The 27,505-nt window shown below is 44.7% G+C and overlaps 2 protein-coding genes across 4 annotated transcripts in view; one reads left to right on the top strand and one right to left on the bottom strand.

The window, feature by feature from the left end:
* Positions 1-5,902: 5,902 nt before the first annotated feature.
* Positions 5,903-7,792, top strand: CRH (corticotropin releasing hormone). The gene is given in 2 exon segments (NM_001245612.1): positions 5,903-6,211; positions 6,757-7,792. A coding segment is annotated over 1 exon segment (540 nt). The 5' UTR covers positions 5,903-6,211; positions 6,757-6,771; the 3' UTR covers positions 7,312-7,792.
* A 1,105-nt stretch (positions 7,793-8,897) lies between these two features.
* The window catches only part of TRIM55 (tripartite motif containing 55), a 36,097-nt gene continuing 17,489 nt past the window's right edge, over positions 8,898-27,505 (bottom strand). Inside the window, exons 9-11 of one of the 3 annotated variants that reach the window (XM_072924703.1) lie at positions 25,491-25,778; positions 23,149-23,239; positions 8,898-9,972 (exon numbers count right to left, since the gene is read on the bottom strand). In XM_072924703.1, the coding sequence (XP_072780804.1) occupies positions 9,962-9,972; positions 23,149-23,239; positions 25,491-25,778 (390 nt within the window). In that variant the 3' untranslated portion in view covers positions 8,898-9,961. The remainder of the gene's footprint in view (positions 9,973-23,148; positions 23,240-25,490; positions 25,779-27,505) is intronic. The other 2 variants (XM_030266276.4, XM_072924704.1) reach the window with 2 other exon arrangements.

Raw genomic sequence — 27,505 nt, 5'->3', positions numbered from 1 at the left:
TAGCAGGGCCTGTTGCAATAGGACAAGGGTTAATGATTTAAAATTAAAAGAGGGTTGATTTAATTTAGATACAAGGAAGATTTTTTTTACGATGATGGTGGTAAAACTGGAACAGGTTGCCCTGAGAGGTGATGGATGCCCCCTCCCTTGAAACCTTCAGATGGGGCTCTGAGTGAGTGGGATGTGTCCCTGCTTATTGCAAGGGGGTTGGATTAGATGACCTTTAAAAAGTCCCTTCCAAACGAAACTATTCTGTGATTCTATGATTATGGAGGAAATCCTGGCTCACAACAAGCACACATGGTGGATGTTTTGCAATTGAATGAGAGCTTCACTTCCTGAAAATTCAAACTCCAGCATTTATTCCACTTTCTTCAACGGGAGAACAGTGGGTTGGCAATTGAAAAGAACATCCAGAAGTTCGCTCAAATCTCTCCTGCTTAGATGCTGGAAAATGCAACAACACCTCAGTTGTGCTCAAATATTTCTCTTGAATTTTCTGGTAGTGCTTGGATCCACTACCCCGGCTGCCTGGCTCCCCCAAGCTCGTGAGATGACTACAGTGTCAGAGCAAATTGTACCAAACCTTGCTGCTGACACTGATGGCTGATGACAGCCCTGGTGCTGTGCATGCTAAGATCAAGGCAGGGTCCCCGGTGTCAGTGGTGTGTTTGAAGGCTGAAGCCATCGCTGGCCATGGGGACTTTCCCATAGGGAGATCCTAGCTGGGCAGACAGGCTCGCATCTGCTCCTGGCCTTTTGTGGACAGTTCTTCACAGACTTCCTGGAGCAAGCCTGCCATCCATGCTGGTTACAGCATTGTGGGCTCACTGTGCCCCCCTCCCTGCCCCAAGTTAAGGGTCAGTTCTGGGCTCTAACCTCCAGGGACAGAGCTGTTCCTGGGGAGAGGCACTGTAGAATTCCCTCCCTATCCTTCCCTGAAGTTCCACCCTGGTTTCCTCTACTTCCCCTTGGCCCAGTGCCTTCCTTCCCCTGGCTCAGCATCCCCTCTTTTGCTCACTGCAGCCATACCCTGCTATCCATTGTGTCTGTACCACTCTGCCACTCTGAACTGAAGTGAACCTGGATATCCCAGTGGCTTGTTCCAGATGCGTGCCAGATGCAAACACAAATCCTTGTCCTTGTCCTTGCCTCACTCTGCACCAAGGACAGACAGACAAATTGGGTACTCAGCTAACCAGCAAAATTTCTTTCATGGCCAAATGTACCCAGGCACCAAGACAACCAGGAATACCAGTTGCTTGGTGCTCCTGGGACATGCCTGTTTGATGGATTTCCTTGTTGTTACCAATAACTGAGATTAGTTCCTGCAGCATTATCATTAACAGCATAGAGGGCTCACACATGTGCCTGGGCAGCCTTCTCCAGCCCTTATTTGAGAGCAAGAATAGCAGCTGACAAGTCTTGTGAGGTAAATATAAAGGTCAGCTGTTGCCTCCCTGGATGAGGGCTGTCAGGAGGGGAGAGGCACAGCACTTTCCCGCCTCCATGCGGCTCACAGCTTCTGCAAGTCCCTTCCCTGCTCAGAAGAAGAGAGCAATGCTGTGAGGCCTCCAGAAGTGCTTTTTGGTGTGTCTAAGAGGGTATGGGAGCAGCTCCTCCCCGTGTTACCCTCACTGGTGGGAACTGAACAGGCAGGGCTTTGAGTGAAGGGAAGGCTCTGGCTGGGGCAGTAGGTCCGTGCTTGGGATTCCTGAGCAGTGCACACTGCCCCTGCTCAACTGGGGGTCAGACCGTCCCTGCAAATCCACCCGTGTGTGAGCTGCTGGGGACGGCTGTGCTCCTCCCAGACATGGTGGAACCAAGAGGATATTCCTAAGGAATTTTTCCTTCTGCTGGGACCCTCAAACCCATAAAATTATGTCTTGTGAGCAGACATCAAGGATCAAGAGTAAGAATATGAAGCCGTGAATGAAAATAGTCCTCTGGTTGAGCTAATGAACTTGGTCTCAGATAATGCAAGATTCACTCCTGCTTCTTACACAATTCCTGGCCAGATATTTGATAAATTTCTTAACCCTCTAGCGCTGTTTTTCCCACTGGAAAGTTTGGGAATTTAAGGTGTGTTACTCTCTGTCTCATGGCACTGTAGGAAAATCTGATACAAGTTATAGGTGGAGCTCTGCTGTAAGATTGAGGTGCACCACAGAAAATCTCTGTGACAGGAGCATGTGACTTCCTTCCCAGAGCAATGTGATTGAAAAATGAAAGAGAAATTAAAAGTGAAGGAGAGAATTTTGAAGACTTCTGGGGTCAGAAGCAAGGGTAGATAGCTGAAATCCTTATCAGTTTAATTTTTCATCCTGGTCTACAGCATACTTTTTTGTATATAATTGATTTATTTTGATTGATTTTTATAACTCACTTTAATTGAGGTTATCTATGATTATTCTAGCAAATTCAGTCTGCTGAAGAATAATAGGCAAATGTATTTTGTTCTTAAGGTGACTTAGCACCTTCAGGCAGAGTAAGATACCCTGAATTTTATTTTTCTTTTTCTCTCAGTTGTCCTAGAATTCATAATATTTATAACTATCAGATACAAATTTCTTTGTATCAAGACTACCAAAAGGTGAAATGGAAGTGTGATGTACACGTGTCAGTGCATGATTACTGGCATCTCAGACGGGTGAGATGAGCTGAGTTCACCTGAAATAGTCAGACTGTAAGATCGTGTGTCTGACCACAGGGATCAAGAATGATGGGGATCACATGAAGGGGTACTGTGAGATGTGGAAATGTTTGCTGAACTCACCAATGCAAAAAATCCTTGCTGCCTTCTGACAAAGTGGCAATGAAATATTGCCCTGTGGTAGAAAGTTGATCTACATCTGGTGTGCGTCCTTCCACGTTTGTAGTTGGACATCTTCAAAAATACCTGGGGTAAGAGCCATACCCTCAGTTTAACATCATCCCCTCTGTATTACCATACTTAGAACTGTGTGATCTCTCTGCTACAGTCAGGCAGTGAGGAGGGGATTCTTCTCACCTCACATTGCTGTCTAAGAATTCAGTGGCCAGGCAAAGGTCTGCACTCCCTTTATAGACAAGGCAACAAGGTGAATGTCTCCAGAAACCTGAAGGTGCTCTATTGCGGGGGGTGCATCATGCTCTGAGCATGCTTTTGCTTTCCCTGAGCTACCTCAGAGCAGCTGTAATTGCTTTTCAGTAGGTGCCTGAGTTTGAGATCACCAAGGCTAAAGGGCAAGAGCACTCAACCCAAGTCAGAAGAGAGGAAATGGGCCTCAATAGTGTTTTTTATTTCTAGACAGTTATTTTGTGATTCACTAAAATTTCTGTTTGCTCCTGATGTTTGCAGAATGAGTCAAATATGAACACTTTTTTTTATGAAGGGTATGCTAATCTCAAACTATAACACTAAACAAAAATCTCTAATCCAGATGTACCTCATATCCTCCTTGTATTCCTTTTTCACCCCTCTGTTGAGAAGCCAAGATTTCTTCTATTGCAATCTCCTTCAGAAGCGACAGCTGACATTTCACTCAGAAACTAGTGACTGTGGGGAAAGGACTTTTATACTCCTAGGCAGTCAGTTCTGCATTTGAAGTGCTGAGGGAAGTACTTTTTTTTGTTTATGTATCTGTGATATTTTATATTCCTCATTATCAAGACATCCGACTGTCTCACAGTGTTCCCTGCATTGCTGCAAGCCCTCTCACATCACTCAGGATCTATGAGGAAAGTGGGGTAATAGGACCATGTTGGCTTAGAAACAAGCTTTTGTGAGACACTGCAGACCATGCTCAGAGCCAGGGGTGAGGGAAAAATGGAGGAGAAGAAACTGGCAGCTTGTACAGCTCTTGTGGAAACTTGAGGATCCCAGCCTCCTTCTCTGTTGCATTTGCTATACCTGGATTTTTTCAAGGGACAAAATTGTCTGCCTAAAGACACCTAAATAATACTGTAAATTATTAAAAACATAACATAACCTGTGCCATTTCTCACTGGCATCAATCTTTTGGAGAAATGCAGCTCTGTCTTATCCACCCCTAACACAAAAAAAATATTATTTTGATAAAAATTCTTCTTTCTTTACATTTATGATCCCATTATTTTAGGAGCTTTTGTGTTTTTAAACAGTATGTTAAACCTAAAAATGGAGACACTGTGATAAAACCCAACCTAGAGCACATCTAAAGGGTTTGAGTTTAATAAGTACCTCTAACATTTTCCTTCAATTGATTGAACTTAGCTCCTGTTTCTTTGAACCTCTTGTTCTCACTGAAAGCCATGCTGACATGCTTTAAAAGCATACAAATAACTGATGCTGTGACTAGCTACACAATATATTCTGTTCTGTAATACACATTTCAGTTCATGAATGCCTGAGCAAAAAGTGGTAATGAAGTGCTAAATCTCTGGTACTACTATTTGTTTTTCCATTTGTTTCTTCATGACGCATAAGATCTGATTCTTTGGCACTTTGCAAAATGTGCATCTGAGGCTGGAGCTAGGTACAACTAAAATTGAAGTTCAGAGCATCCCTAAGGAGATGCTCAGAATTGGTCTGTGGCCAACCTCATACATTAAGTGGTTTTTACTTTGTTATTTTATTAAGGAAATGGAGTTCAGATTTATCATTTTGGATCAATAGCATGTGGCCACCTATTCTGTCCTAACTCCTCACTATGATGGGAAACACTCAAGTGCGTGACCCCAGGAGTTTATTGTCTAGGCAAGATAAAACCAATAGGTTTTCTGTAGAGTTCTCCAATTTAAAGGGAAGGATATGATTGATGTTTCAACTGAGGCAGCGGAGAAAGAGGACTGAGAGGCATTGACAAAGATGATGGGATGCAAAAATGGAAGACCACACATTACACGTGGAATTGATGTTGGGCAAAAGTTATTTCTAGGAGTTCGGCAGCACTTCCTCTTGAAGAGATCAGAGGGCAAGAAACCCAGGTGGAGACATTGATGTACTGCGGTCTGGAGCCTGAAGATGTACTGGTCATGGGAGAACACCTCGAAAAAACTCCACGTGGGATTAGGACAGGCTGGAGAGGAAGGCCTTAGCTGAGGAGGGCAAACAGGGAAAGCACAAGGCCATGGCGTTGAAGAGGTGGGGAAGATCAGCTAGTGGAGTCGAGAAGGGGGGAAAAGAGCAGTTGTTGCCTCCACGCAACCAGTGGGAAAGCAATGGAGAGGGGCACGGGCCGGACGGCGGGAGCGGGTGCCGGCAGCGCGGAGCCGGCGCCGGGACGAGCAGGAGGCGCTGCCGTCGGTGGCGGGGCAGAAGGAGCCGAGCGCCCCCCGGGCGACGCTCCCTGCCCCGGCAGATGCTCCCAGGCAGCCCGGACGGCTGTCTCGGCCTTCCCCGCCACCCCCGGGGCCTTTTCGCCCCCTCTCCCGCCGGCGGGGTCCCCGGCAGCTCCGGTGCCAGCGCTGCCGCGGGTCCCTCCCGGCATTGGCACCTTCCTCTTCCCCGCGGGCTCGGCTGCGCCCCTGTCCGCTTCGCGGGGCGAGCGCTGCCCCGGCCCGCGCCGACCCCGGGAGCGGAGCAAAGACCGGACCCACGCAAAACACGCGCCCCGCGGAGCCTCCTGCGCCGACCCGCCACAGTCGTCCCGCGAGGGCGGGCTCGGATGCGGCGGAGGCCGGGCGGCCGGGAAAGACCGAGGATGGAGAAGGAGATTGCCCGGGATAGCAACCCCGGCCCCGCTCGGGTCGGGTCCCTCCCCGCGGGCCGGCCCGTGAGTGGAAAGTTTCCCCGGAGTGACCTCTCATAGTACGCGCCCGCTAGGAAATCTCATTCAAGTATTTTTGTCAATGGGGTGGGGGGGGGCATCCTGCTCCCCGGCCCCCGGCCCGGCTGACGTCACTGCAGAGGCGATAAATATCTGTTGATATAATTGGACGTGAGATTTGGGGTTGCGATAGCGAAACTCGGCCCATCGCCGCTCCGACGGGCCCCCATGATTTATTCAGCAGTAGATCGGGGCACGCAATCGGGCTGTCAGGGAGAGCGTCAGCTTATTAGGCAAGTTCTGCGTGATTCCAGGAGAGGGTCTAAGCTATAAAAATCCCGCGCTCCGGCTCTGATTAGTACCAAATCTGATCCCAAGTTCGCTAGGAGCCGGCTCCGGGGGAGAGCGAGAGGAAGGGACGCCGGGCACCGCCGAGTCCCGCCGCCGCCCGCCCTGCCCTACCGCCGCCTCCGCCGCCCCAGGTAGGTGCGCGGCCGCGCCCGGGCGCGCAGCGGATGCGCTGCCCTGCGCTGAGCGGGGCTGAGCACCGCGTCCCGCGGGAAACGGGGAACTGTCCTGGCCGGACAGGGAGCGGGGAGGCGGGGAACGGGCGCTTAAACCCCACGGCTCGTGGGGAGAGCCGCCCCGCCACAGGCACCCCACGTTCCCCCTCTCCCCGGGTGGGTGAAGAGGCACGGGTCGCGAACACGCGTGACCGCTCCGCAAGGGCTCAGCCCAGCCTGGTCCCGGAGCCGCTGCCGGCGCAGCCCGCAGCCGCCGCGCGGGGCTGTTCCGCGGGGTTGTTCTGCGGGGAGCGGCCGCCTCGACGGCGTGGGTGGACCGGCCGGGGCGAGCGCGGCCGGGGGTGGTGTGCGGGGAACGGAGGGGCGCGGAGCGACGCGAAACGGCGCGTTTCAGCACCGGGACAGCGGCGGTGGGGACGCCCCCTCCCCGGCCGGCCGCTGCCCTTCCCGCCGCTGCGGCTCGGCTTTGTAACACAACCCCCGACCCCCGTCTGCCCCCGCAGGTTTGGGCCCCGATCATGAAGATCCCGCTGCTGGTCTCCACGGGAATCCTGCTGGTCGCCCTCCTGCCCTGCCAGGAGTGCAGAGCTCTCAGCAAGAGCCCGGCACCCGCCCCTGGGGCTCTGCACCAGCCAGATTTCTTCCAGCAGCAGCAGCGACAGCAGCAGCAGCAGCAGCAGCAGCAAACTCTGCCCGTCCTGCTCCGCATGGGAGAAGAGTATTTCCTGCGCCTGGGCAACCTTCACAAGAGACCCGTTGGCTCTTTCTCCGCCTCCTCCAGCAGCACCAGCCACCTACAGCCCGAAGCCTCCGCCAGCAACTTTTTCCGGGCGGCGGTTCAACAGCTGCAGCAGCTGCCCGAGCGCTCGCCGGGGGACCGAGAGGACGGCGAAGCCGAGGGTGAGGCGGTGGAGAGGGAGAAGCGATCCGAGGAACCCCCTATTTCTCTGGATCTGACTTTCCACCTCCTGCGAGAAGTCTTGGAGATGGCCCGAGCCGAGCAGTTAGCGCAGCAAGCTCACAGCAACAGGAAACTGATGGAGATAATCGGGAAGTGAAACGGCCCCTCCCCGCCTTGCCAAAGAGATTCCGCAGTTAGCACAAGAATAATTACACCGTCCGATGTACCATAGTGCTGCTCTGATGTCATCTCTTTATTTTTATATAGCTTTAAACCTAGAAGGGCGTACTCCGAACAGCCTCTGTCCCTTGACTAGCATGCACAACCGTGTACCAAGTGCAGAAACACGAGTGTCGTTTGTAACCTCCCTTACCTTTATTTATTTCTCCATTTCCCAGTTATTCTAGTGCCATCGCTACGTAGGGATGTGTGAGCATTGGAAGAAATGGTGCCAAGAAGACAGAAAACTTTTCTGTTGGGGGCAGGGAGTGGGAGGGGGAATCTCTGTAAGCTACTTTCAATCCACTTTTTTTTCCTGTAAACATTTTCACAATAAAACATCTTTTCAGCGCTCGGTCGATTTGGTTGTGTAAGAGAATGTTTAATATTTATATTTTTAATAAAAGCTGCAAAGTAAAGATGCCTTGATAGATTTTCTTGCCTAGACGCCTGGGGGCTGCTCCGCCTCCCTCAGCGCTAACCGGGGCGGGGGGACACCCGCGGCCGTGGACACCCAGAGCCGCGGGGAGCCCTGGATCTCCCCGGGGATGTTTTCCTCCCCGCCCTGTATCCGCGGGCTCTCCCGCAGGCGCGCCCCGACGCCGCCGGCCCCGGACGGGGGCTGCCCCCGCCGCCGCCCTCGGCGCAGGCTGCTCCCGGGAAAGGGGCGTCGAGGGCCAAATCGGTGCCCCCCCGAGCTGGCGAATTCCACCTCTGCAGCCCCCGAGGGAGCTCCCTGGCTCCTGCCGCTGTGGCCGGGATCGGGCAGCCTCCTCCCGCCGGGGAGCACCGATGGGAAAGCGGTGAGGCGCTCCCGCATCTCTTTTGCATTTTCGCATCCTCCCCGCACCACAAAGGGGCAGGTTCCTCCCTGCTTCGGCTTCTCCCGTCCCGTCGGCCGTGCCCACCCTGGGTCCCTCCCAGGGACTTCTAGGGAGGCTGCAGTGGGTGTGGAGAAACTTCCCGGGAGGAGCTGGGGGAAATCTCCAGGACGACTGGGAGAAAATAGTAAATCCCTCACCCCGAACCAAATCCCAGGGAAAAGCTGCTCCAGCAGCCGGAGGCGATGCGGTGGCGGTGCTGGGCGGCGCTCGTTCTGGGCCGTGCGAGTTCCAAAGCTTTGCACGGAGCTTGCCTGTGCATTCTGCAAAACTCTCGCAGGAGTTTTCCAGAGAAAACAGATGCCAGCGAGGGCTGGTAGCAACGGGTGTCCAGGACAGGGGCTGACCCCACACAGCCTGCTGTGCTAACCAGTCTGCACTGCCAGCTCACCAGTCCTGCTGGGGCACAGCACAGCCCTATGGCCCCACACAGGCCCCTGCCAAAACAGCACAGTGAGGGCCTGGCTCGGGGATTTGGGAAAGATCCACACATAACCCTAGTGCAGAGCTTGACACCTGGTCCCCTATGGCACCAAGCACTCCCGGCAGCCTGCCAATCTCTCAAACACTGCTGAGTGTTGACACCCTACTCCCAGTGACAAAAACCAGAGAGTGATGCCTTCAGTACAACTTGTAGAGCCTCTTTTAAGACACAAATTTGATTTCATTTGATGGCTCAACATCTACAATGCACACGGAATAGGAAAGACAGCATCTGCCTTTTCTACAGCACAGCTTCAAATTAAACCTTGAGTGAATACCTGTGACCACCTTATTGCACCCTGGTTTAATGTCAGAACATGTCCCCTTTTGTACACATACTGACCGCAGAGAAGACACGGACAGAGGTAACGGCTGGAAAGACTGGGCAGCACTTCAGCAACTGCTCCACATACTCAGAGCTGTGTGGAGGTCTTGGCCGGTGTTTTTGGTAAGTGTCTCTTCCTCAGTCCTGCCACTGGGAATCTTCCTTACAAATAATGTGCTTCTGCAAGAGTCGTCTGTTGTGGTTTAGTAGGAAGAGCAAGTGAAAGGGAAGAAATGGCAGCTTCCTTCTTCCCTCCCGTGTTCAGCCTCCACAGCCTGGGAGGCACCAGTACTGTTAGACACAACCCCGACTTGGGGCTGCCAAGGACATGAGAGTGTCACTGAAGCCACCAGCACTGACAAGAGGCGACGCAGGAGAACACTGAAGAGAAACGCTGTTCTGGCAAAGGATGCTACTAGAGAATATCATACCAGCATTTTAGCTAAGAACATCGGTAAAGTGTTTACACCTACATGGGGACGTGCCATCAAGTGAGTTACAAAACACTAGCAGTGCTCAGCCTAAAGCTGTAGTGATGCCTCTTCCCCCATGGAAGCAAGAAATTATTGGAAAACACTCTGACTACAACACATACAATAATCTGTCCCCATGCTCCCCTCCCTCTCCCTGTCAATTCAAGGGTATGGTGTGGAGGTCAGCTGAGTTCCCAGGAATGAAATCTGTTCAGATGCCCCTTCCCAGGCCGGTTGCTTTGCTGACTGCAGCCAGGCTGCCTGTGCTCACAGTCCTTCCGAAGAGAAGCACACCAGAAGCCAGCCAGAGCGAGTCATCATTCATTCAGTGAGTTCAACCACGAGAAGGAGAAGATATGACGAGCCGGCTCGTCACCCCTCTCACTGCTCACGGGAGCTTCCTCCACTCGTCCTTGAGTGTATGGCTCAGAACCAGTCTGCAAAGGAAGGAAAGGTTGATAAATGGAAGAGGAAAATATGAATTACATTAAAATCCATAAGATTTCACGACATGCAGAGAAACAGAAGGAAGTGGGAAAGAAGGGAAAAGGCAGGGACCGTGGAAATTTGAGAAGCTAAGACAAGACTTCTAACATCAAAGAAGTCAGAGGGACTTTTGCCATGACCAGTGTCTGAGGAAGGATTATGCTGGCTGAGCGTGTTGCATCTGTGCAAAGGGCTTAGTCCTGATTTGGACCCCTGGAATATTATTGCACTGAAGGTGATAAATGCCTGTTCAGAAGTGATCCTGAGCCAGCTTGGCTGGTGTAGCTGGGTCTCCAGATTGATGTGAACCAGAGCCAAATGTTATTGCCAGTGCATTGCCACTCAAAATGATACTTGTTCTTCTGTTATGAAATCTGCCTTGGAAGTGTTTTCTTTTTTTTTTTTTTTTTCTTTTAAGTCTTCTAATATTTATTTCACTTCAATTTAACTCAGATCAGGAACAGGAATTAAATAATACAGAGATATAAACTTCAGTTTATATCCTTCTCTTTTTTTGCATAGGTATCCTACACTTACAGTAGGAAAAGGAATCTGGACATGTATACCGTAGCTGCTAATGAAAGGAATTTCTAAAATTAGACGACTATTTAACAGACCAGTGTAATAGGCAGAAATATTTTACTAGTTCCTGATCCCTTTGGCAAAGGATGAAGACTGCTTTGTGATAGGATCAGAAATCCTATTTAAGATAAAATATATAAAAATGGGTGATTTGCTACCTAAGGAAAGTCTTGTGTCTTCATCATTAAAACGGCAATTTAACGTGCAAGATACAGGATTTTTTTCCCTTTGTATTCCTAGATGCACACATATGTTATTGTACATTCCTAAAATTAAACCAGCCACACTGCCAGTCTTCTTTGTGCAGGGTTTTAGCTTACTTTGGAAACCTCAGCATGATCTCAGGTGAACTATTTGATGTCAACATAGTACTGAATGGAGGGCAAATGACAAAGTAATATCCTCTGAATTCCAATATCTTAGTCATTTACAGAATTGTCCTAAACCAGAAAGTTATTTAAGGAGTGTTGCTAATAGATACATCCAGCAACAAACATTGAAGCGGGGATGCTTTTGAGGAACTGAAGCATGGGATGGATGATTTTACTAAGCATTTTTGTAAGTACTTACTGTTAAAGTGTCCAACAAGAATAAGAACTAGTGGTAAGTATAAATTAGTTACTGGGCTTCATTCCAGTTACTAGCTATTTAAATGTCACCAACAAACAAGACAGCATGAAGGTATGAAAAGAAACAGAACCCCATTTCTTTATTTATGTCTTATTAGAGTTCACAGTGCCATTTTTACCAATATCCTTGATTGCTCTAAATTGAAACAGCCCTATTAATTTCAATGAAATATTATCTGAGAAACTGCTTTGCTATTTGAAATGTGGACCAATCTTTGACTTAGATTCATATTTTCAAAGCAAGACACTCTTTGCTACTTACTGCAAAACCCAAACAGGGATGTCACAGATGACAATAGCTTGTGCTTGCTAACTTTTTAATGTATTTTATGGAGACCACAAGCATGGTGAAAACATGGGAGAAACAGCTGTCTACTTGAATGCAAAAGACCATTTCCAGCAATGCTGGTGAGGAGGGCTGTCTCCCAGGCTCATGCAAAAGTATGGTAAAAAATTGGGCCCACAGGGCCAGATCATCAGCTGAAAGGCAGGTAACTAATCGAGGTCTGATTATAAAAGATCTGCCTCTCAGCCCTGGAAAGTTCTGACTGCAAATCTTTCAACCTGATTACAGTAAGTACATGGCTAGACTCGCTGAGTTATAAGGTATTTGGTGCTCTCTTCATCTTGGTAGATGCAGATGGTTTATTAGTCTTTTGCGATGCTGAAAATTTTGCCTTTGTTTTTGGAAGGGCAGTTAGAGTGCCTGGACTAACTAAGAGTAATTTTGAAACTGGTTGTACAGTTTTGTGCACCAAGCCCTCAGCAGTGTGTGTGAGCAGGCATGGTCCTCACTTCTCACCCTTTAAAGGAATAGGACTGGCAAGAGGTTTAAAACACAATTCCTGCTTTTTTTTTTTTTTTTTTTTTTAATTTTAATCCACACTGGTACCTTGCCATTTCTCTTGCTGTGCAAGGATGGCTTCCTTCAGCACTTTCACTTGCTATTCTAATCATCCACTATCCAAAAATTTACATTAAATCAGGAATAACTTTGAAGCAAAGATCTATCTACCAGTGTAAAGTTGTGCTAAGGGTTTCACAGGATTTGGACCCAATATATAAGAAGAAAGATAGCACAATGATTTAAACTGGCAAGCTGACTGCATTACCCTGTTAACCAGTGCTGCTGGTACTGTATTTCAAGCAAAACAATCTTTGTCTGCATCACTGCCAAAACTGTATTTCATAATGTGTTAACTCCTTCATATTTTGCTGCGATGACATCTTCCTGTGTCAGCAAAACAATGTTGGAACTCCAACACATTCCCACTGGGTTTGGCTGGATGGAGCATTTGCTCCCTGCACCTTGCTGCGCTCAGCAGGCTGCTAGTCTGCAATACCTCAATGTGCCGTTCCAAAACGAATCATTTTCCATCACACCCAGCCAGGAGTGAAGCAAGCACAAAACTGACAGTAGGGCCATTACTTGGCTTTTAGGCTTGTGTTTTCACACCTGTGGCACTTCAGTGTTTGTCTCTGAATCACACAGTGACTGAGGTATGCTCTCTTCGTGAAAGACAAGAAACCATCAAAAGGTGCCAGCAACAACTTTGTCCATGTTATTAAGTCCATTCTTCCCTTCCAACAGCAACCCACACAACTCAGTGTGCTTTGTCCAAGACAAAGATTTCAGCTGCTGATTTTACAGAAAAAGGCTTGTTTTGAACCAGCCTGTGATTGTGAAAGATAGAATGCAGAAGCAGGTCATTTGGATGAAGGCATTTGACCGCTCTGTAGGTCCCTGTAATCTCATGCTGAATTATTTTGCTCTTCCTGTTACTGCAACCCTACTCTGCTCCCAGAGGAAAGCTCAATGCTGAGCATGGCACAGTCCTTGCCACATGCTTTTAAGACAGTCCAGATTAAACACTTCATTGTATCTGTCCATTGCTATTAGGCAACTTGTCAAGTTTTATCTTTGCCTTGGAGATCTCATGGGTAGGACTTGTTTTTCACATTACCTAGAATAACAAGTCCCAACCATTTGGGTCCCTAAAAGTCATAAGGAATAACTAAAATGTTTACCTGACATTACATTAATCACATTAGGCCAATACTGAGAGAGTACACTTTGATTTATGTTTTCCCTTGTGGTGTTGAGTGATATCAGATGGTGCTTGCAATAAGCACCAGGAATTTTCACCAGGCCAGCTCATGAAGTGGGGAGAGAAGTACACCATGCATGACTGATGGTTGGTTTTGTTTTTCCCATAAGCAAAGTTCAGGCTGGAATTTACATGCCAATTCTATGGAGGTACTGAGCAACCACAACTCCCACTGAGCAGCCATTCAGCACTCCTCAGCATCTGGCATGCTAGACTTTGCATGCCAGTAAACAGTCTTGGACAAACAGTATAGGGATTTCACAGTTGAACCTGATGAGTAGTTTCAAAGTTGCAAATATTCAGCATCTTTCAGTATTTGCTTCCTTAAGCAGGGTTCTACTTAAATCTGTATAAGGTTCTTGTAAAAGGATGTAGAGAGGAGGAAAGAGGTCAGTGGGATGGTTTGCCATAACATTTTCATTTATTAGGCCTCAGCAGTTATCCTGTTTATGCTGGGGGGAAATATGTAGAGCAGGCATTTTATATATTTGAAATAAAATGAAGTCTACACATTGATTTCTGCTTTACCAACACTAGCCTCAGCAGCCTTTAGGTACAAAGGCTGGGAACTGTATTGACAAACTTTAGTCATCCAGAAACAAGATACCCACTGAAGCAAACTCTGTTCATCCCCACTAATGGTAGTAATCAGAGAAAGGCACAACCAGAGGGTGATTTGTCCCATCTTCAAAGAAGTGGATTGGTCTCTGGACGTACCTTTTTCACTCTATTGACTCCACAGACACTCTGGGTGACTGCGTTAGACTACATCTGGCTTTTAAGAAATTATACAAGAAAGACTCCAGCCAACTATTTCAGGATATCAAAACACTCCTTGACAGGAATTCAGAACTTTGACTGCAGTATTATTTTACAAGATCTCAAACTCTTAAATTTAGGAAGTGGGAAGGAAAGGTGAAGGGCTGAATGGCTTCATAATCTACTTTAATGTAGATGGATGAGGTGGTTGGTTACAATCTATATGAATGCTTTCTGGAGCAACAATGCTACCCAAAGCAGGTTCTGCCCCTTGGGTCCCCATTCAGCTCTTCCTGCTTTGGTTCTGTGGTTCACTGCCCATTTGCATTGCTGCAGCTCATTGACGGGATGTGTTAAGAATGGGAATGTCACTGGAACAACATCATTTTTTTTATTGTTTTTTTTGAGGTGAAGGAAGATATTTTTAAACCTGGATCATTTAACTGATATGATTTCAGTACAGCTCAACAAACAGCTGCCTCAGCACAAATGCCCTATAAGTGGTGGCATATGGGAAGCAATAAGAGACAGGGTCATTTGGCAAAAAAACTCCTGAATCACCTTTGCTGCCAGAGGAAATAATAGATCCACACCCTTAGAGGCACATGTACCACCCAGTGCCTTTGCTGCCTCCTCTTTATCCAGCAGGAGAGCAAGGGTGGGAATTCGTTAGAAAGTGTGGGTCTTGGAGAGAGAAGAAGTGAAAATACAGGTTTCTTGCTTCCAGGGTTTCTGTAGCCTCAGAAAATGAGCTAGAAATTAAATTTAATCCCCATTTTTAGCTGGCTTGTTTAGAAACAACCCCTAGTGTTGACAAGAACAGGCATGATTAAAAAATGCTAGCTGGTTACAAAGCAATCACAGAATCTGTAGGCTATGTTTGTCTGCCTCAAATGTCAAGTGTTACTCTTCTGGCACTCAATACTTCCAGGCAGCGGAAACAAAGGGAGCACAACAGGTTATTTTTAAATAGTTTAAACTTTAGTTCAAGCATTTTGTTTTCATATTTTTATGCAGTCTAGCTCCTTCAGCATAACACCTGGCAGCTGTCACGTATATCACAACAATATTGTTTTAAAGCTAAGAGGCTTCTTATTTTGCATGGGTCTTTTTTATCAACAGAGCATTCTCCAAAATATTTGCTACAATTACCTGCCACAGAAATACATAAGGTAGAAGACAAAATTATATGCACAGACAAGCTCCATCAGACACTGAATTAGACATATCACTCTCTTAATAGTGGTCAGTAATGAATTTTAAAAGTCCATTTGGAAGAAATTCCTTTCTTCAATAGATCATCATTATATTACAATTAACATTATATGGATAATGTCTAATGTAGAGAACTTTACATAATGATCTCAAAGTGATAAAATATATTTCAGAGGAAAACAGCCCAAATGGCTTATTTTAGTATATGTTCCATGCATCTCCCATGAGACATGGAGGTCCAGACACTTGAACCTGTGGTGGAAACTGCATTAGAGCATGGTGTGGGAGAGCAGTTTTCTTCTCAGCATTACTTGGGACAAATGACATACAGTTCCCCTATATAAGTCACCTATTTTTTTCATGACTTAAAGAAGAAAAGGCAGAAATAACATACTTTTGTAATATTTGACCCATTGCTGCACTTCATTGATCCAACTTTTTGTTGAGAGTAATTAACTACATATTTGCACAAACTTAGTCCTACAACTGGCCAGGAAAATGAAGGAAATCCAAGAGGAGTGTGGGACTCAGATTCAGTCAAAGAGAGAAACGGGAGTTTCTAGCCAGGCAGAAGCCTGGGAAAGAGCTGGAGAAGAATGTAAATAATTCTCTATCTCTCTTGTTATTCACATTGTTTATAGTTCGTCAAGCACTCTACACCAATGCCTAGATTGTTTTCACTTCAGAACCAATGGAGTTGGTCCTCACGAAGCTCTGTATAAAAGAGCAGTGTATTTTGATAAATCGGAGTTTTACTCTCAGCAGCCTTCTGGTCAGTCTCTTCATTCCCATCCTGCCTCGACAGAGACAAGAAGAGTCTTAAAAACACATGAATATTAGGGTTGCATGATCAGAACAGTCTGTCCTGCATCTATCCACACCATTCTTCATTCCTCTTGGAATGAAGATTTTTTGGGACCTCCTGATCAATCAGTCTTTTACCATTTCTGCTCAATTCCAGTCCTGCTGGAGAACTGTCTAGCAAAGGAAGGATCCCATTGAGAGGCTGCAGGAGTAAGTGCTGGTCACGTAGTACACGCTGATCACCAGTGCCAGGAAGCTACTCATGAATTCTAGTTCTTCCCTCTTCCTTCTACTCTGCTTTGTCACACAAATAGATATGAATTCAGATTAACAAATTAAATGTGAAGTAAGGCCCTTCCAAGAACTTCTTCATGTAATCAAATAATCCATGCTGTAGAAACTTTGCTATTAGCTTTCAGGAAGAAGTAGCAAAAATAGTAGTGGCTTAATGTCCTGTCTGTCTCTGTCATGCAGTCTTTCCTTTGACTAGTGTGGACTTTTGTATTTCAAAGCTTTTTCTTCCTCTGCAAATGGCACTTTTGGAAATCCAGTGAATGACACAGTGATAGTTCAGGCTGTGATTCACCCTGGAGCTCCATTTGTGGGATCAGATAACAGAGCCAGCATAGCTTTGAGGTGTGTAGACATACACATCCCAGGCTTGGAGGCTCATCCCGTGCTGCTCACATTGTGAGTGACTGACTGACCTGGGCTCTCACAAGCCTGCAGGGGGTGAGAGTGGTGTATGTGAGCTGTGGGCACTGCACAGCCTCTCTGAAAGACAAAACCAGTGAGGTGCAGGACAAAAAGTCAGATTGTCAGCTAAAGCAACTTGTTGCTATTCCTTAAAGCCACCACATAATAGGAGAAGACAGTCTCGGCTACAGTTACAACACTTTTCCCCTCATCAGCTGTTGCTGCTACCACTTTTTCTTTGTGTGCTCATTTTTCCATGTCTCCAGTTGGCTGAATCTGCTCCTTACTGCACCCACATCGACTGAAGCTGTTATCCAAGCTATGACTCTGCTCCAAAACTCCAAAGTTGCTCAGTGAGTAGCACCGTGATTGCCCAGACGGATGTCTGTCATGTCAAATCTCACCTTGTAATCTCTGCTTGCCCATTAGCAATGCTGGCCTGCTTGCACAGCACTCAGCTAAGTGAGGAGCAAGATCTTAAATCAAGTTTCCTTCTGTCCATCTCACACTGTTCCCAGGTGAAGTCCAAGGAATCTGAGATAAATTCTGCTCTTAGAGGTTTGAATTCAGTCACAGTTTTTGACCAGGTATTGACAGGGTACAGATCACAGTCACTGTCACCAGAGGCAAGCTTGGAACTGACCTGCATCTGGGCAGGCACCAGCTCAATTTTTTTTTAAAGAAATTTATTTCTTTTATAAAACTAAATTTAGAATTTGTACATAAATATAAAAATTAACATATTTTAAAAACAAATATTTTGCCAGATGTTGAAGAGGCTCATCAGCACTAATGGGGGAAATGACAGCTACATTTTCTTAGTAAGGCATTTTGTAATAGATTAAGTCATACAGCAAGTGTTTCATCATGAACAAAAACCCTTTCTGTGTACAGAAGTGCTGAGCCAGGAGTGCTCTGAGTGCTCTGAGTGACTGATCTGTATTTTGATCACCACATTCAGTGGCTGAGATAGACTCAGGCAGATTTTATAGGGTGCTCACTAAATTGAAAAGACCAGTAAGAAATTCAGATCACTTATCCTCCAGGACTGTCAGATCCTCATTCTCTGCTCAGTCAAAGGCACGATGTCTCTGTTTGACATCTGTAGCATGGTTTGAACATCACAGCACCTCTTGGCTGGCAGCCAGGCATAACAGGGTTGTTTAATTAGTCTGGTCTCTTACTTAATGACCTGAGGATTATTGCAAAGATGCCAGGAATATGTACCACCTGAAAAGAGATACAAGACTGAATAATCACTGTTTGATATGTCTGTGTCCCCATTTTCCATTTAATTTTGGCTGCACATGCAGCCCCCTGGTCTTTATCTCCACTTTAAATGCACAGTAGGTGGGCACTGCAGGGTGCTGCAGTCCAGCCCCTTGACTGCTCACAAGCCTGGAAACCCTGCAAGTGGAATGACACCCTACCCAAACATAGGGGCTCAGGCCCAGTAAACTAATTACCATCACTGGGATTTTCAGTCAGATAGGCTGACATTTAAATGTTGATCCATCTCTAATGCTTACAGGACTACCAGTGCTGAATGGCTACACTGAAATCCTGGGCTGTCTCAAGGCAGTAAGATAACTTACCAAATATTCCAAAAGCAGATGACTTGTGTAGTTGTGATATACATCTACCTCAGTGTGATGTAAACCAGCAACAATTCATCTGTGATTAAGAAATATTTTTTGTTTATATTCTATTTTCCTTTCCAAACTCCTTAACAATGAGCAGAATGAGTGATGCTTGGAGGAGGTTGAATGGAGGAAGAATTCAGTATTTAAATGAACTAGTCACAGAAAGACAATGTCTAGGTGAGCCTGGCTTTGTACTAACTTCAACAGGAAAAATAATTTTGTCCAAACTGTCATTGTGGAGATCCTCTTACTAGTAATAGACTGAAAAAAATGAACTATCCATAAATCAGATAGTATCTATGACTCACCAGACAAACAGCAGAGCAGACTATTTGAGGGAAAACTTCAGATGAATTATTTGCCACTCATATTAATTACGAGAAACTGTTGTCTGAAAACTGGTCTTAATGCATTGCCCTCACGACTCATCACTGCTGTCTCTGAATCACCCAGATAATTCTCAAAATTAAGGGAGAGGGAGGTGTTAAAAGAGGAACAATGAAGATTTTGCTGATTTCGTCTGCATGTATTGCCAAACTGAGGGGGAAAAAATTCACTTGAGGCAGAAAGTCAAGAAACAGAATGGAAATTTACAGGCAAAACTTGCCGCAATTGAACATCAGCCTGAATGGCCACAGATGTAGCTGCTATCACTGAGTCCCAACTCACTGAGTCAAACTACAGAGAAGCAAAGGCAGAATTTCTTCACTGTTAACTGAGTTTCTTGCATCTAGTGTTTGTTCAGGTACAGGCAGAATGCTTCCCCCCCCCACCCCACCCCAGGGTGAAATTTAAGAGATATTTAGGAAGAAGATTGAAACAGAGTTTGATTTGAGCTTCTATACCAGACGATTCAAGGGTCTCCTACAAAAACCTCAGCTTCATGGGGGACACATGACTCATTTTCATTCAGTCAAACCTTGCAGATTTTTTTAATGGTACAGGAATAAACCCATCAATTAGCTACCTAAGGAAAGATAAAATACAGCTATATCAAAACCTAGATTGCAAATATCAAGTTGATTTTTTTCTGTCTGCATTCCTGGATCTTTCATTAGCACTAAACACACTTGTTACAGGGAGCAGAGAGCCTTTGGAGCAGAAGCTGGTGTCTTGGAAGAGAGCTACCCGGGCTATGCCTGTGGCTGATGCTAATAAACTTCTTGTTCTGCTCTGGGGGAAACTGTGGGTGGGCCAGAGGGAATGGAGACCCTTTCTTAGCACCATTCCTGCAAAATCCAGCCTTGCAAGGCTGCCTTCTCTTGAGCAAGAAATCCCTCTTGGAACAGCTGGATTGAACTGGGTGCTTGTCTTCCTTACATGAGCAGATTGGCAAGACTGATTTTCTGATTTGGTGAAGAGAACATTTCTTATTTGTGTTCTGCTGCCATGCTTGTGCAAACATTCCAGAGCAGCGCTGTGCTAAAATGTGGGACCATGCCTTCTCTACCCTGACAGAAAAATAGAGAGCACAGCACAATCTCTTATTTTAGTTTTCAATGATATTACTTTGTCTATGTTGTCTGCATATTGACATGACAACCAATCAGCTGAAAGTTAGTTAAATACTGACCTCTCTGATGAGATTTAAAGTTGTCTTGTGGGAAAAAAAAGAAGGACCACTAGCTGAAATTGAAGTATTCAGCAGCAGGGCAAAGAGAACTACAGTACATGAATACAGAGAAGACCATCCTTATGGTAATTCTGGCAGATGGCATAAGGTTGCAAGCAAGTAATAGAAAATTTTAAAACTAATGAAACAAAATTAGCATAGGCCATTCCATTAGTATTTCTGCTCCCAAACAGTTCAGTCCTGATTATATTTTATGTCCTCATGGAATTAAAACACTATACTTCCTGTCTGCAAAGGGAAATTAGATCAGGCTACTGTTTGTGGATGATTAACTCGCATTTCATTTCAGACTAAATGTATACGCTGAAGTCCTTTGGAGCCACAGACAGACCCTTTTCTTATGGGAAATTTGAGAAACAGGATGCAGGGTCCAGTTCTTTATCTTAGGTGAAATAAACTGGGTAACCACAGACACAGACAAACCAAGACTTTCATGAACGCTCATAAATATATATGGTTTCACTGCATGAGAGATGTTGCCGACAAATATGACTAGGGAAAGTTGTGGGACTCCAGGATCTGTTTCTCCCATGCACTGGAAAGGCCTGCTTGCTAATGTCTGTGTCACCCATCACTAATATACCTCTCCCCATGGTGGCAAGGCAGTTCATTGATGCTATTCCTGCTCCCCGTATTGTAATCATTTGCTGCTGGTTGTCATCTCCAGAGGCTCAGACCTCCCCAGCTTTAGACACCGAACGGAGGCAGCTGGGCTGGGAGCAATGTCACCTCACACTCAGCAGGCAGGTGGGAGAGGTGCCAAGTGAGAAGCAGCAGCTGCTGCTGAACTTGCTCTTACTGGAGATGCCTCTCGTTCTCCGTCAGAGGCAGAAGCAGCCCGTGGTGACCACACTGCTGACTTAGGCACTCCCTGAAGAAGGATGAAGCTGTCTGATGCAGTTATCTATTTTGCTCACGGTGAATAATCTTCTTTTGGCCCTTCTTACACCAAGCAATCTGCACACCTGTGGGCTGCAATTTCTGTTGCCTTATCCCTGCTGCAATTTCTGTTGCCTTATCCCTGCTGCTAGACTCTGGAGGAAATTTATAGATGCAGCACTACAATTTCTTGGAGTGAAATGACCATTAAATAAAGTAAATGTTGGGAATTAATAGGGGAACTGAATTCTTTTTGCTGCCGAAAAACAATGTAAACCCTGTTGGTGCATTCTATTAAAAGAGCCTGAAAATAAATGATATCCTGCTCTTATGATGACAGTCATGCAGATTTATATTATTATTATAAATAATTATATAGTTATTCAAAGTAATTTTGTTATTTGACTTTCAGGGCTTATCACATAAAAGAGCAAGGGCAGTGACCTGATCTTTCATATGAAAAACAAAGACACATAAAGTGTCTAACCAGCCACTTCACTATGCATGGAGAATCAAAACATTTTTATGTAAATAGAATCTGAGACCAAAATGTCTTTTTCCTTCACCTCCTTTCTACTTAATTATTAAACAAATCATAAAGGTTCACTGGAGACCACACAGAAAGAGGTCTCTATTTGTAGAAATAAGAGCTTTCTGCATTTGTCTATTTTTAATTTCAAAAGGTATTCTGAATTAAAAAAAAAAAAAAAAAGAGAGGGGAAAGAAAGCATAGTGCTTTTCACACACCTGATTTCTCAGGAATAAAAACAACCTCTATGTCCTTTAGTAATAACACAACAAGTTTTCAAAAACAAACACAAGTAAATGAAGATTAAACTATGATCCATGAACCTAATTGAGATTCACATTGTCCAATGCTTTTCAAATTCAAATTACTACCAGACAGTGAATCTTTCTGCTAATTAATGCAGCTAAAGTGTAGAAGATAACTTCTATCCTCTCCCTTTAAAATTTTTAATGGAGAGATAGTCTTCAGTCATAGTGCTGGAAGTTTTGCACATAAAAGCTGAATAATAATTTGTCATTTTTCATAGATGCTCCATATAATGTACACTGTTGAGACTACACTGCAGAAAGTGAGCAGGGAAAACCAATCATCTTTGTGTTGAAGATTAGATCAACATTGAATTTGCCTGTCATTTGAGCAAATGACAGGCAAACTACAGTTGTTTTCAGTCAGAGGTTTTTTGTTTTCAGTAAATAATATTAAAGTTGTAATACAGAATCCTAATACAGTTGTAATACAGAGTCCTCTGTAGATCAGTCATATCACAGTGAAAATTGAACACATATGCATGTCTTACATAAGAGGGGCATGAATTTGGAGCTGGAAGAACTAAGTCGTGGATATTGTCTACCAAAAAGAGCATTACTCTAGAAGATATGTTACAGAATAGTTAAGGTTTAGATTACAGAGTTTGTATTTGGGACAACTTCACTTGGTAGTGAAGTCCTAAGTCCTTGATCTTGTGGATATTTCAGCTCTTAATGTGACCTAAGGAAAAAAAGTCTTTGTCTAGATTGACTGGGATTCCTGCAAATGCTGCATTTCAGGGCAATGATTGGCACTCCATGCTCACTAGGAATGTGCAAGAGATAGCTTTGAACAGAATGTGGGGTGTGCTGTGTGAGCTGGGGTGTGAGGGGACCCTTTCCACTATGTCCATGGGAACCTCTGGAGAGTGAAGCTCAAGCCATCCACCCAAGGGAGCACAGGTGATTTGCTTTCTGTGGTAATCCTGGCAGCAGGATTATTCAGTGGATTTGTTTTCTTGACTTTAACCCTTCTGATGCCAATTATTACTCTCCAGCTCTTCCTCCCCTACTTGCTGGTCTGAACAAGATTGGTGTTCTTCACATTAGTCAACCAACAGATTCTCCATGGTCATCTGAACAGCAACTGAAATGCAAGCCCATTTATCTGCAAGAGTAAATGTCTCTTTTCATTTTGAACGAGGGAGATGCAATGTTTAACCATGCAGGAGTAAGCTGAAGGGTGGCATTTGTGAGGAGGAAGAAATTATTTAGGCAGCTCATGTTGTGAACTAGCATGATGTTTTTGGATAGAAAGAAAGGGGAAAATCCTTTAAAGCTATGCAGGAACATCACCAGATACACTTTGAACTGTTAGTTAATGGTAAAATGAAATATTTCCTACCCATGAAAGTACAAATCATGTATTGAATCAGATTCCAAAGACGATGTAGTATGATAAGAAATGCCAAAAGTGTTATGCAGAATGCTAACTCCTGTGAGAAAATAAGAAGAGTGCTTCACCAGTGTTGTCATCACATGAACTAGTCATTATCACTATGTTCTGTGAAAAAGCTCTGTTTCCACAGCACTCTTCCATTATATACTTTAATTAGAGGAAGGGAGTAAATACAGTGGTGTGAAGAACATCAACTGGGATTAAAAAAAAAAAAAAAAAAGGGAATAGAGCATTTCAGAGTGGGCTGTGTAAAACCACATGCAGGAAAAATATGAAGTTGAAGTTCACATACTTGAAAATGATCACTGCCCCATGACAGCAGTCATTTCCTTTGTGACATAGATACAGCTCAGCTCAGATCCTTAAATCTGATCACAGCATCATCTCACGGCATCACCCTCACTCGTCACTCAGCTCTTTCTATTCTTCTGCATATTTCTGCTTCTTGTGCTTTCCTATCTCTTGCTGTGTCTCAAGCCCATTGGCAATCCCATCCTCAGCTGTTTCCCCTGCTCCTTTCTCTCACATCACCAGAACCATGAGCTACTCTGCTTGACATCCTCCTCCTTCCAAAATGCCAATGTCACCTGTGATCTGGGAAAATATGGAGATGCAGCACCCCCAAACTCACATGCCAACAGCAACTGACATGTTTTCTATGTGCCTCTTTTTGCTTCTGGCACCCAATGAAGAAAGCTGGGTAGCAGGCTGCTGTTGTTTTTCAGACAGCTGCCCACATCAAACACAAGTTTTGTTCCTTTTCTTGTTGCTGGGGCTGAGGGACTCAGACAACACTTCGGCAAGCTCCCAGGAAATTAACCTAGTACAGAGTTTACCTGCTTATGGTGAGGTTAGACTGCCTTGTCATCAGTGTAACTAGTAACAGGAAACAGTACCAATAAGTTTCACTGTGAATTTACTTTTGCCAGCTCATTTTGAATATACTTAAGAAGACAATGTCATTGTTGATTTGATAATTTTAAAATACTTTTCATTTTAATTACATTCAAATATTCTCAAATAAAACCCTGACTTGAAAAATAGCCACTGAAATTTAGTGGTCAAATGTTGCTTTTGTTAAGAAAGTCAGCAAAGTCAGCCACCAAATTCAAGTATCGCTGACGGAAACCTCTAGCAGAAGTGCCCCTTTAATCACATCTCTGTTAATTCCTTCTCCTAACTTTTTGTCTGGCACAGGATTGTTTATCTATTGTCATATAATTGTGGACTATATAGCTGCTTATGTATGCTATATAGTAATTTCCAGACTTAAAGGAAACAGCATGAAAGACATAATACCCACTTTTTCTTTCTCTCTCTCTCTCACACACAATCTCCTCTCATTATGCACATACAGGTAATTGCTTTGTTAAAACATGCAGCTAGGACCTGCAAATTACAATGGTTTGATTTACAGAGTGCTGCTCATGGGCTGGTCACCAGACACTGGAGCAGGACCTGGTGTAGTGTGCAAATCCTTGCACAGCTCCCTCAACTTTGTTCCTTGTATTTTTCGGCCATGTGGAGTTTGTATACATGTGCTGAAGGAGGATTATTCAAATTCAGGTTATACCAACTCTAATAGAGTCATTTTAAGGAAAACATCCTCCTGTACTGAACACATCAGTATCTGTTATCCCATCGTGCTGCTGAGTGTCTAACACTGAAGTGAAATGTATTATCTTCATGCTCTCTTTTAATAAAGTCTCAAGAACCCTTGGAATAAACCCTCTGCCACAGATCTGAACCCAGGAGATCCTTACTGAGAGGCATCCAAACACACAGAAAGGCTCTGGGTGTTTGCATAGCTTTATGTTCACAGGGGGAAGCACTCCAGGTGCAGCCACAGAGCTGCAGAAGGCGAAGTCAAGCCATAGCTGCTCAACCAGTCATGGTAGGACAGCACATACACAGACTGTCAGCAGGTGATGAGAATAATCTCATGCACAGGATTTCTCTGCCACTAACACATGCAAATATCTGATGTGCAGAGACATCACCAGTCTCTGCAATAGCTCCTGTGTGTGAGCAATTTGGATAACAGCTGGCCCAAGCAAGGTACACTGGCAGGTAAGCACAAGCAACTACCAGCATGCTGCTTCGAAGTTATAGTCAGCCTGTCACACATTGAAACCATCTATAAATCCAGTTTGCGCTGTTTTCATATTTTTGAAATTGCTCTTATTCGTTAGCATGCAGAGGAAAATGAAGTCCCATTTTCCTTAACAATTGCTGTTCCCACTTTGCTGCATGTCACAGCCCTCTGGGGTGACTTTGGGAGCACTGACCTTGGATGTCGCTGTAGTGGCATTACTTTCCTTACCACTCCCTGGTGCACTCTCTTCGATTGTTGCTGCTGTCAGGGCTTCTGCCTTCTTTGCACTTGTTTCCAGAGAAACAGGAGTCCCTACTTTCCCCAGCCCACTCACTGGGGTTGAGCTTGGACTGCTTGGTTGACGTGACTGGGACTTATACCAGCTAGGGTAAAACAAGGGATCGATGGTTTCTGCTGTGGCCGGCACTTGAGTGTCAGACTCGGGGGTCTGTTGAGAACCACTTGGTGTCACAACAACATCCTTAATCAGGACAGATAAAGAGAAGAACAAGCAGAGTGCACCACGTTACCTTCCTGCTGTAGTCACATTGTTCTGCATGTTGTGTTTGTTAGATATCACTGCAAGGCATAGATTTGTCCTATTAATATGATCTGAAAGAATTACAATTAAAATGCAAAGCAAAAGCAACTATCATTTGAATAACAGACAAGAGAAAGAAAATAAATGAACCCAAAATAGAAAAGGAGGCTAGAACTAGTGGTAAGGGGGTGCTGAGAAAGGAGTGAGCAAGGGGTTTCTCAATTCAGATAAACCCTCAATTCAATTCTAAAAACTTAAATTCTGCAGAAGAGCCTTATGAGCCCATACCAGCCATGAATGACAGGTGTAGGTACCTTCAAATGGCTTGCTGGGATTTAGGTTAAGAGTAACACTTTTGCCAATGAGTCTGTTGACACAAACAGTCATAATAAAGGGAATACTGGAGAGAAGCATTTGCCCACGAGCCTTGGCATCAATGCTGTAAGCCAAGCACAGCTGCTCTGCCGGGAAGAGGAGCAGCCAGATGAACTGCACCTCTCTACCTGCATCAAGATCTTGGGGTTTCTGCAAGCACAGTCTGCTATCACCACTGCATTTCTGCTTTGCCTGTTTACTCCAGAAGGTAAAAACTCAAATACAGGCATCCCCCACACCACAATACCCACATACCATGTCTGACTCCATGCCTGACTATCTCCTAATGGCATTTTACAATTTCTAGAGCAGCATGCTGAACCTTTCTCACTTTAGCCTTAGAAATTAGACAATTCATGTTGGTGGGCAATTATGCCTAGTTCTTGTTTGCATAAAGCCCTGCATCAGTTGGGGAACACAAGTTTAGTCAAGTCAATGCAAATCTTCAAATTTTTATTAAATCAATAAAGCCTGATTTAAGAGCACCTTCACATTACTGGTGAAAACTCACACATGCTTTTAGATCAAAGAAAGAATTAATCTACAGTATTTATTTTCACTTGTTTTATGTTAGAGCTTGCTACAATCAAAGATCCTTTGTGTGCTTTCTTGTTTTTACATAGGCCTCCTCAAATATATTCACAGCAGCCTTTTCCCCTCAGCAACTTCACTGAGTAAATTGTCTAAGAGGAGAATTTGCTAAGATAATGGTATGCAAGGCAAACTAAATTAGCTCACAAAGTATATTTTTTAATGCACATCTTTTAGAATATGCATCAATTATGGTCTCATTCCAACCAAATTCTGTAAGAAAAGTGCTGGCCTAAAATATTCACACCCTGAACCTGTTTACTGTTAGGTTGCAAGGGGCAGCTTCCTCTCCTGTTTGGTGTATGATATTCCTCCATCTACCTAGACATATCCTAAGGATGATCAGAGCAGAAAGCAGCAAGTGCCATTCACAGAAAACAGATTAGAAGTATAATCTAAAAACTGGTGGTGGAAAGCTTCCTAAATCCAGAGGGAATTCTCTTAGTACAAATTCTCTTAGTATAAATATTTTAACAATCATCTCATTTATAACAGTTAGTCTGAGTTAAATCACAGCAAACAGAACATTCATTGTAATGCACTTAACTCCCAAATAGAGTCTTTTTTATTTATAACTTATGTATCCCATATATATCTTAATTTATCTAGCAGCTAATTTTTTGCTTATCAAGGACACATGCACAGGTTGAAGTAAAGTTGCATATATGCGTACAAGTGCAATAAATAATTTTGCCCTCCAG

This window comes from Taeniopygia guttata, chromosome 2 (assembly GCF_048771995.1).
Source record: "Taeniopygia guttata chromosome 2, bTaeGut7.mat, whole genome shotgun sequence".
Classification (NCBI taxonomy): domain Eukaryota; kingdom Metazoa; phylum Chordata; class Aves; order Passeriformes; family Estrildidae; genus Taeniopygia; species Taeniopygia guttata.
The sequence above is the reverse complement of the archived record's forward strand: the minus strand, read 5'-3'. Positions and strand labels throughout refer to the sequence as shown.